This window comes from Mustelus asterias, unplaced genomic scaffold (assembly GCF_964213995.1).
Source record: "Mustelus asterias unplaced genomic scaffold, sMusAst1.hap1.1 HAP1_SCAFFOLD_654, whole genome shotgun sequence".
NCBI lineage: Eukaryota > Metazoa > Chordata > Chondrichthyes > Carcharhiniformes > Triakidae > Mustelus > Mustelus asterias.
Window position 1 is genome coordinate 142,849 of NW_027590603.1, and position 11,616 is coordinate 154,464.

At 48.0% G+C, this 11,616-nt stretch overlaps 1 protein-coding gene across 1 annotated transcript; it reads left to right on the forward strand.

Annotated features, from left to right (window-relative positions):
- Positions 1–9,339: 9,339 nt before the first annotated feature.
- LOC144487218 (ribonuclease H-like) lies at positions 9,340–9,867 on the forward strand. The gene has a single exon (XM_078205290.1). The coding sequence runs from the start codon at positions 9,340–9,342 to the stop codon at positions 9,865–9,867; it is 528 nt and encodes a 175-aa protein (XP_078061416.1).
- Positions 9,868–11,616: the final 1,749 nt, after the last annotated feature.

An 11,616-nucleotide genomic window follows, 5' to 3' on the forward strand; every position in this document is an offset into this window, starting at 1 on the left:
ACTTAATGACCTTACCGATAACCATCAGGTGGAGTTATTGGAATATGAGCTCCCTGATTGAGGCAGTTAATGCTGTCCAATCCGGGAGCCCTGCAAACGTAGATAATACGGTGTGTCTCGGTTACTGGAACTCAGGGTGTGTACACTCAGGGTGTGGATGTGATGGACTGGTGGTTTTAATCACTCGATTATTAATACAGAAACTCAGCTAATGTCCTGAACACCCGGGTTCCAATCCCGTCACGGCAGGTGGTGGAATTTGAATAAATATATCCGGAGTTTAGAATCCGCTGGTGACCATAAAAACATTGTCGATTTTCGGAAAAACCCATCTGGTTCACCAATGTCCCAGGGAAGGGAATCTTTCGCCCTTGCTCAGTCAGGCTTAAAGGTGACTCCAGGGCCACAGCAATGTGGCTGACACTTAATTGCCCTCTGAACATGGGCAACTAGGAGGCCGAGTCGCGAAGTCAGATGCCTTGAGTTGGCTACGATTAACACACACTTGTCGTATCCCCAATGGAAGAGACAGTAATCATGAATATTTTCAATACTCTCCCAGTGGCTACCAATAATATTCGGCTGTGGAAGCAAAATTACCCAGTGCTGAATAAACTGAAGCAGCTAGTGCTGATGGGGGAATCCAAAAGATCGTTCCAGCCTGAATTGTACCCATATTGGAGTGGCAGAGAGCAGCTGACTGTGGAAGATGACACACGCCTATGGGGTTCAAGAGTGTCATCCTGAGCCAGGTTCACCATCCTATCCTGGCTGAACTTTACCATGGCCACCCAGGAGTGACTAACTGAAGATCCTCCAATTTGCCATGTCTGGTGGACAGGTACCTCCACATCATGGCCAGGTATGGGTACAGAGACTTGCTCGTGGGTCAGTGTTGGCAATATCAACAGGGGCAGAACTATCACCAGCCACTACTCTTCACGCTTGGGAATGGCTGGGACGGCCGTAGACGTGGCTGCACATGGACAGTGCCAGACCGTTCATGGGGTCTATGTTCCTGATCATGGTAGATGCTGATTCAAAATGGATGCCGTACACAGGGTGAGTTAATCAAACACAAGGACGAGAGTGGAGAAACTTCACGCCTCTTTTTTGACACCCGGGATCCGGCAGGTGTTGGTTTCTGAAAATGGACCACCCTTCATCAGCCAGGAATCTGTGCATTGCATGAAGTTGAACAGAATTTGACACGTTAGGACAGTGCCATATTACCCATCATCCAACGGCCTGGCAGAAAGAGCGGCCCAAACAGTAAAAGCAGGTTCAAAACACCAGCCCACAGCCTCCTTGGAGAACAAACCATTCAGATTTAACTTCAATTACACGATGACACCCCCCAAACCCCTCCCCCACCGTCCCCTCTTCAACAACTGGAATAGCCCCAGCAGAGTTGCTCATGGGAAGATCACTCCGCCCAAGGTTAAGTCTGATCTTCCCAGGGCGGGGGTTGACACCCAGTGCCGTTCCCACCAACCGGGAGAGGCACTGAAAGGCAGTTGATAGGTTATTAGTAAAGAATCATGGCAATGGATCCGCGTGGTTATGAGGCACGTTCAAGTCCGGAACAGGGCCAGTTTCCTATTGTAAACATAGAACATAGAACATTACAGCGCAGAACAGGCCCTTCGGCCCACGATGTTGCACCGACCAGTTAAAAAAAAAACTGTGACCCTCCAACCTAAACCAATTTCTTTTCGTCCATGAACCTATCTACGGATCTCTTAAACGCCCCCAAACTAGGCGCATTTACTACTGATGCTGGCAGGGCATTCCAATCCCTCACCACCCTCTGGGTAAAGAACCTACCCCTGACATCGGTTCTATAACTACCCCCCCTCAATTTAAAGCCATGCCCCCTCGTGCTGGATTTCTCCATCAGAGGAAAAAGGCTATCACTATCCACCCTATCTAAACCTCTAATCATCTTATATGTTTCAATAAGATCCCCTCTTAGCCGCCGCCTTTCCAGCGAAAACAATCCCAAATCCCTCAGCCTCTCCTCATAGGATCTCCCCTCCATACCAGGCAACATCCTGGTAAACCTCCTCTGCACCCTCTCCAAAGCCTCCACATCCTTCCTGTAATGTGGGGACCAGAACTGCACACAGTACTCCAAGTGCGGCCGCACCAGAGTTGTGTACAGTTGCAACATAACGCCACGACTCCTAAATTCAATCCCCCTACCAATAAACGCCAAGACACCATATGCCTTCTTAACAACCCTATCTACTTGATTCCCAACCTTCAGGGATCTATGCACACATACACCTAGATCCCTCTGCTCCTCCACACTACTCAAAGTCCTCCCGTTAGCCCTATACTCAACACATCTGTTATTCCTACCAAAGTGAATTACCTCACACTTCTCCGCATTAAACTCCATCCGCCACCTCTCGGCCCAACTTTGCAACCTGTCTAAGTAAAGGGGAAAAACGGAAGGAAAAACGTAACTCCCTGGGACATAAAGAGTTAACTGGGAAAGGAACCATGAAACAGACACCGGCTTCCACTGAGACAAAGATCACTTGAAATCAAACCCAACAGACAAGACATTTAGAATCACAGACAGTGATTTAAAGTTAACAAACACCTCAGGAAGCCAAGCCAAGGATCGAGACATCTTTTAGATAAGGGAAAAAACCCGAGACAAAGGGAGTAGATTAGTCATAGAAAGAGCGGGAGAATGTGAATGCAGGAAGCCCGATTAGCACCTGAATGAGCCGGAACCAACCATTGATAGCCACAGACATAGGAAATGTCCCCATTCATGAGAACAATACTGTGTTAAATGCCTGTATCTGTTTGTATCTGCCGATAACGATGTGATAATGTTCAAATCTCCGGTCCATCTATTGTGTAAAAAGTATAAAGATGGACCGTTCCCGTCATTTTACCGAGAGAAGGTTTGCTACTGACTCGTGCCTTGTCTCCACGGAGCTCCGTTTAATAATCTGTATTTTGGAACCTTGAGATCTGACTACTAGTGGCATTTTTCCCACAACAATTGGCGTAGTCGGCAGGATCCTATTACTGGTGAGATCAATTGGCCACGATCGGAACCGGGGTAGAGATCACGGAATCTGTGAGAGTCAGATCGGGTCAAAAATACAGTTAACAAGGGGGAAACTTGAAGGGTATTTGTGCTGTGTATCTGATATAGTGATAAGTACTAACTGCTGATAGTAATAAGTGACAGTGACTTGTGCTGATCGACAAAAGGACAAGGGAGTGCCTGTCTCAAAATCTCTGCCTTAGACTGGCTATTAAGAGCAGAAATCTGCCACGTGAAGCTCAGGAATTGAAGTGAGTGAGAGACACCAAGGGCACTAAGGATTGTGAAGCACAAGGGGCAGAAGTCGGTTTAACATCAAACTCTGTAGTGGCGAACAGACGCAGAGTTACCATCTGATTGCATGAAAGTTTGAAAAGTTGGGAACTGTACTGTCAATGTTGTGAAAAGCGGGGCGGAACAGGAGTTTGATCAACTCTGACCTAAACCGGACTCCGGTGGAGAAGCACGTTGCCGAGGTGGTAATCGTGGAAGCTGTGAGTATAACTTGAAACCCTGTAACGGCAGTGAAACACGGCATGAGAATAGCAATAGTGGCCGGGGGTAGTGAAGTCCCTACGGTCGAGAGCACACTTTGCTAAGAATAGTAAGAGTGGCCGTGGGTAGTGAAATCCCTACGGTAGAGAGCACAATTTACTCAAGAGTAATCGTGGCCGGGGTTAGTGAAATCTGCAAGACGGCAGATTGTGGAGTTAAAAGGGGATCTGCAGGTTCCCTCATTGAAATTTACATGGCAGACAGGAAGGAGTTTATAAAGAGAATGCAAAAGGATGGCTGGGATACTTCTCAAACCTTAGAGCAGCAGAGAGAGTGGATAGATAAAGAAAAGAGAAACATGACAAAGAAGATAGGAGTAATGTTAACACATCAGTTAGCTGGTCTAATTGAGCAAGTAGTTGCCTCTACCAAGAAATGGAGAGAAGATAAAGAAAGGATTAGAGAATTAGAATCCCGAGTGAGGGAGCTGGAAAAGCAAAACCAGGTTTTAGAAAGGCAGTGGGGAGGGGAAACTGATCCTCTACCTTCTTATGAGTCCACACAGCAAGGACCAACCGCTCCCTCAGAGGAGTGGGAAGCGCTAGAACACAACTTAGCGGCAGGAACCCGCGGGGGAACAGCAGCGCGACCAAAGGCAAATTATAAACCCTTTACCCCAGGTGAGAGACAGCAGATAATGGCTCCCCTGGGTAAATTACAACCTAGAAGCGCAAACACTAAATTCTGGGAAGAATGAGACACAATCTGGGTAGGACACCAATTACACCTCAGAGACGTACACCAGCTGGTCAGGGCAGCCTGTCCAGCGGGTAAGTGGAGGCAGGTAGCAGGTGGACCCGCCGCCCCTATAGCTCAGGATTATAATGGGGGACGGTGGACACATGTAATTCCCCTAACAGCAGAGATAGATGCCCAACAGGCACCCTTCTTACAGTTCAAAGAAGAAATTCAGAGGGTCTTAGGGAATGCTCCCACTAACTGGAGCAGAATTACCACCACAAAGCAGCTAAAAGGAGAAGGAGCTTCTGAGTACAGGGTACGACTGTTCCGGATATAGCAAGAGTGCTCAGGACACGGGAATCCAGGGCGAGGAGATCGAGCGTTCATCCAGGCTTTTAAGGATGGACTCTCTAGTGCTCACCAGCTCATCCTAAGAATGGGAGTGATTATGTCCCAAGATTACGATGAGCTGGTGGAATGGGCATGCGGCGTCCCAGGGGAAGAGAAACCCCAGGCAAGAGCAAGGCTCGAAAGAATAGCAGCCTACAGTAACGGGAATGGAACAAAGCCTCAACTGATTTGCCACAATTGTGGCCGACAAGGGCACTTTGCGAGGGATTGCGGGACTCCACGGAAAAGGAACAAAGTTGGGAACAGTGGGAAACATTGCAGCCACTGTAATAAACACGGACATACAGAAGCAGTATGTTGGAATAGGCATGGGAGACCCCCTGACCCGATCCATGTCCCCAGCTGAACCGGAGGGACCACAGAACCCCCGGGGTCAGCAAGATTGACGGTCTGCAGCCCCCGTTCACAAGGGTAGAAAGGAGGGAAGGATTTATGTGTCAGCACTAGTAGGGGGCAGGCAATGTGAGATGCTAGTGGACACAGGGGCATCCATATCCGTTACCGACCTCCCCTTACCCACTACAAATAAAATGATTTATCTGACCGGGATCGGAGGGAACAAAACACCCGCCTTCCTGAGCGAGACCACGTTAGTAGAAATAAATAATCTGTATATACCAATGAGGTTCTATGTGTGCAAACATAAAAAGGGTACAATAATGGGGAACGATTTAATGAAAGAATATGAGATCTTGATAGACTGTGGGAAGGGAGAATTAATCTGGCCAAGACAGGACGGTCGAAAAACTAGGATTGGGAAACTTATAAGTCACCTTGAAACCATTGAGGTGGCCACAGTCACCACCAGAAATTGGGAATTAGAGACAGGAGGGTTCGGAGCCATCTGTGCTTCCGTCCCCGGAGTCTGGGCTGAAACAAAGTTAGATACCGGTTTGACTAAAACGGACCCAATAAAGGTACCGGGACCAGAGCATAAGCCACACCGACAGTACCCAATCAAACCAGAAGCAGAGAAAGCTGTAGTAGAGATTGTTAAAGGGTGAGTGGAAAGAGGGATCCTGAGAGAAACCACAAGCACCACTAACTCCCCAACATGGCCAGTGGGCAAACCTGACAGAAGCTATAGGCTCACGATAGATTACACCGGACTTATTAAAGTCACGTCCAATCTGCACCCCATTGTAGCAAGCCCCTCGACAATCCTGAATGGACTGTCACAGGAGCATAAAATATTCACAGTACTGGACACGGCTAACGGATTCTGGTCCCTACCCTTGGATCCCGAATCCCAAGACAAATTCGCCTTTACAGTGGGGGACAGGCAGTATACTTGGACCCGTTTACCACAGGGATTCCACAACAGCCCCGCTATATTCCATCGAGTAATGAGTGACACCCTAAACAGGGTAGAAGTGCCAGAGGGTAGCACGACCCTACAATATGTAGACAACATCCTAATAGCTTCAGAGTCCAAGTCAGGACATCAAGAAGCCTTATATTTAGTGCTGAACGAATTAAAAGCCGCAGGGTTAAAGGTCAGCCCCAAAAAGGCGCAGATCGGGAAAACGCGGGTCCTATACCGAGGGCACCTTATATCCCAAGGACTTAACGAAATGCCAACGGACAGGAAAAAGGCAATACAACAGATGCCGCGACCCGTCAACATAAGAGGGGTTAGAAAGGTGCTCGGATTATTCAACTACAGCCGGAGTTTCATCCCCAGGGTTCTCAAAACTCGCAGAACCCATACAAAGACTCGTTAAAGGGGGAAAGACAGCTTTAGATCCCGTAGAGTGGGGACCCGAGCAAGTAGAGGCTTACACTAAACTAAAAACAGAACTAATATCAGCCCCTGGACTGGGATTACCCGATCTTAACAAGGACTTCCATATTCATTGTAGTACTGAGGGAGGGTTGTATTCCGCAGTGGTAACACAGGACCAGGGCGACAGAAAGAGACCCATAGGGTATTATTCCACCACGCAAGGGCTGGTAGTCACCGGACTGCCAAGGTGCATAGTCACCTTGGATATTGTCGCCTGGGCCGTAAAGTTTAGTGAGCCAGTAATCATGACAGGGAATATAATCCTTCACACCAAACACACCTTGGTGGAAATGCTGAACACGGGAAAACTAAAGTCAGTCTCAAACATGAGAAGGGCTCAATGGGAAGCTGTCCTCCTACCTCCCAGCAAGTCCGTAATAATAGTAAGGGATACGGGGATTAACCCAGAGGAAGGGATCTTAGACAAAGGAGAGCCACACAATTGTGGGGATATGGATATAGAACATAGAACATAGAACAGTACAGCACAGAACAGGCCCTTCGGCCCACGATGTTGTGCCGAGCTTTATCTGAAACCAAGATCAAGCTATCCCACTCCCTATCATCCTGGTGTGCTCCATGTGCCTATCCAATAACCGCTTAAATGTTTCTAAAGTGTCTGACTCCACTATCACTGCAGGCAGTCCATTCCACACCCCAACCACTCTCTGCGTAAAGAACCTACCTCTGATATCCGTCCTGTATCTCCCACCACGAACCCTATAGTTATGCCCCCTTGTAATAGCTCCATCCACCCGAGGAAATAGTCTTTGAACGTTCACTCTATCTATCCCCTTCATCATTTTATACACCTCTATTAAGTCTCCCCTCAGCCTCCTCCGCTCCAGAGAGAACAGCCCTAGCTCCCTCAACCTTTCCTCATATGACCTACCCTCCAAACCAGGCAGCATCCTGGTAAATCTCCTCTGCACTCCTTCCAGCACTTCCACATCCTTCCTATAGTGAGGTGACCAGAACTGCACACAATATTCCAAATGTGGTCTCACCAAGGTCCTGTACAGTTGCAGCATAACCCCACGGCTCTTAAACTCCAACCCCCTGTTAATAAAAGCTAACACACTATAGGCCTTCTTCACAGCTCTATCCACTTGACTGGCAACCTTTAGAGATCTGTGGATATGGACCCCAAGATCTCTCTGTTCCTCCACAGTCTTCAGAACCCTACCTTTGACCCTGTAATCCACATTTAAATTTGTCCTACCAAAATGAATCACCTCACATTTATCAGGGTTAAACTCCATTTGCCATTTTTCAGCCCAGCTTTGCATCCTATCTATGTCTCTTTGCAGCCTACAACAGCCCTCCACCTCATCCACTACTCCACCAATCTTGGTGTCATCAGCAAATTTACTGATCCACCCTTCAGCCCCCTCCTCTAAGTCATGAATAAAAATCACAAAGAGCAGAGGACCAAGCACCGATCCCTGCGGCACTCCGCTAGCAACCTGCCTCCAATCCGAAAATTTTCCATCCACCACCACCCTCTGTCTTCGGTCAGACAGCCAGTTACCTATCCAATCGGCCAACTTTCCCTCTATCCCACACCTCCTCACTTTCATCATAAGCCGACCATGGGGGACCTTATCAAACGCCTTACTAAAATCCATGTATATGACATCAACTGCCCTACCTTCATCAACACACTTAGTTACCTCCTCAAAAAATTCTATCAAATTTGTGAGGCACGACTTGCCCTTCACGAATCCGTGCTGACTATCTCGGATTAATCCGCATCTTTCTAAATGGTCGTAAATCCCATCCCTAAGGACCCTTTCCATCAATTTACCAACCACCGAAGTAAGACTAACCGGTCTATAATTACCAGGGTCATTTCTATTCCCTTTCTTAAACAGAGGAACAACATTCGCCATTCTCCAGTCCTCTGGCACCATCCCCGTGGACAGCGAGGACCCAAAGATCAACGCCAAAGGCTCTGCAATCTCATCCCTTGCCTCCCAAAGAATCCTAGGATACATTTCATCAGGCCCAGGGGACTTATCGACCTTCAGTTTATTCAAAACTGCCAAGACATCCTCCCTCCGAACATCTATTTCCTCCAGCCTATTAGCCTGGAACACCTTCTCTTCCTCAAAAACATGGCCCCTCTCCTTGGTGAACACTGAAGAAAAGTATTCATTCATCACCTCGCCTATCTCTACTGACTCCATACACAAGTTCCCACTACTGTCCTTGACCGGCCCTAACCTCACCCTGGTCATTCTTTTATTCCTCACATAAGAGTAAAAAGCCTTGGGGTTTTCCTTGATCCGACCCGCCAAGGACTTCTCATGTCCCCTCCTAGCTCTCCTAAGCCCCTTTTTCAGCTCATTCCTTGCTAACTTGTAACCCTCAATCAAGCCATCTGAACCTTGTTTCCTCATCCCTACATAAGCTTCCCTCTTCCTTTTCACAAGACATTCCACCTCTTTTGTGAACCACGGTTCCCTCACTCGGCCATTTCCTCCCTGCCTGACAGGAACATACCTATCAAGGACATCCAGTATTTGTTCCTTGAAAAAGTTCCACTTTTCATTAGTTCCTTTCTCTGACAGTTTCTGTTCCCAACTTATGCCCCCTAATTCTTGCCTAATCGCATCATAATTACCCCTCCCCCAATTGTAAACCTTGCCCTGCCGTACGGCCCTATCCCTCTCCATTGCAATAACAAAAGACACCGAATTGTGGTCACTATCTCCAAATTGCTCTCCCACAACCAAATCTAACACTTGGCCCGGTTCATTTCCCAGTACCAAATCCAATGTGGCCTCACCTCTAGTCGGCCCATCCACATATGGGTGAAGGAGAGGGCAGGATGAAGGATATGCCCCTGATAACAGCTGAGGAGACCCTTTTTGTGGATGGGTCACGCAAATCTGTGGGAGGATCACCATGGACAGGATGGGCAGTAGTGAATGACAAATTAGAAACAGTAAAGTCGGGTAGAATTGACGGAGGCTTATCCGCACAAGTGGCAGAACTGGTGGCACTCACACAGGCACTTGAGTTATCTGAGGGTAAAACGGTAAACATCGATTCAGATCGCCGCTATGCATTCGGAGTTATACATGATTACAGGACAGCTTGGGGAAGGAGAGGGTTCATAACCACGGGGGGAACTCCTATCAAGCACCAGCAAAGAATTGAGGCATTATTGAGAGCTCGCGAGAGACCGAGAGAAGCCACAGTCATCAAAATTAAAGCACACCAGAAAGAACCCGGAAGAGATAACCCGGACTGGTTCAATTTCAACGGAAATCAAGCCGCAGATCGGGCGGCACAGTTAGCCCGAGAGCAGGAAATAATTGACGAGTTGTCAACAGCAGCAACAGACAGGAGCTGAAGTCGACATCCGGGGCTTGCTTGAGGATACCCCAAAGGAAGAAAAAGGGAAATGGGAAGCTCAGGGAGCAGTCAAAGGGACCGATGACATTTGGAGACGGGAGGATAAGTTAATGGCACCAGAGTGCATACAAAACACCCTATTGGAGCTACATCACGGACTCTCACATGTGGGTAGAGAGGCCATGATAACTAATATCGGGAAGGAGTGGTGGTGGAAGGGAATGGGAAGAGATATCGCCCGGCACTGTCACCGATGCGTGACGTGCGCGCAACACAACCCTGGTAGACCCATAACAATGAGAATGGGACACCAGCCGAGACCAAAGGGGCCCTGGGAACATCGACAAATAGATTTCACAGGACCAGTACCACAGTCCCACGGCAAAACTTACTGTCTGGTTATCGTAGACCAGTTCACCAGGTGGGTAGAAGCGTTCCCTACTTCAAACTGTACTGCTACCACGGTGGCTCGGATATTGGCAGAGGAGGTAATCCCAAGATGGGGAGTACCCCTACAAATCGATTCGGACCAGGGAACGCACTTCACTGGAAAGGTGGTAAAAACAGTGTGCCAATTAATGGGGATAAAACAAAAATTTCACATCCCCGACCACCCACAGAGTTGTGGAATGGAGGAACGTATGAACAGACCACTCAACAATGCACTCGCTAAAGCCATGCAGACATCAGGGAGAAGGTGCACAGAGGTATTGCCCACCATACTAATGAGATTAAGAGCTACCACGAACCGGACAACCGGATTAACCCCTTATGAGCGAATGACAGGACGGGTGATGCAATTACCCGAAAGCATCATAACAGGTGGGACCGATGTCGGTCCACTAACAGATAAAATCAGGAGATACCTTCTGGACCTGAGCACCCGGCTAAAAGGGATGCGCAAATTGGAAAAAGACAATCAGGAAATAAAGGACGCGGAGAGAGAGCTTGAAACGCTCCCTGACGTCCCAACAGCGGGAAGTCGCGTCCGAGTGAAAACATTACCCGACAAACCAGGGTTTGCACCAAAGTGGAATGGGCCATATGAAGTTATAATTAGTGGGGGACGCCTGTGCCTGTAAAGACATAAGAGGGAAAGGTGTCTGGAAGCACTGGACGCAGCTGAAATTATACAAAGGGGAGAAGTAGCGAAATTGATGAACGAACAGAACTGCTTTCCTCAACACAGGCAAAGACTGCAAGCAAGAGCGGCCGGCGTGCGCGGGTTAATAGATAAAATAACTTGTAAAGATTGAATTATAGTGTTCAGTTTGATATATGACTGTTGCGGATGTGTATGTAATCGCGTATGTAACTACTATTTTGCGTTGTTGCGACTGTAAATTGAACTGGGTTGGAAGATAATTTGTTTTACAAAGCTCACATACATTTACACGGGAATCGAACTGTCTGTTACCCCTTAACACAATCGGGAGAAGCCCTATTTGTAGCCACCCCTGGGTGTACCCCTCATGACTTATATACTGTAGATACGTCAGATACACCTTGTAAGGGACAAATTGGCAAATATAAAAGAGGTACGCAGGGGAGATGTGTGGGACTTGTAAACCCCACAGATCCTGCATGCGGGGGGTCCCAACAGGTGGGAGGAAAAGCTTGTTCAGATACTGCAAGCTATCCGCTTTGTTTTACGGGGCAGGGATGGGGATGTGCCTACGCATTAGTCCCTAGGAATGACTCTTGCGTACAGACACAGTGTGTCCGTCAACATTGTCGGGTTAACAAG

What these genes read in the sequence shown, in the direction of transcription:
- LOC144487218 (XM_078205290.1), top strand. Translation starts at nt 9,340, where the DNA reads ATGAAGGATATGCCCCTGATAACAGCTGAGGAGACCCTTTTTGTGGAT.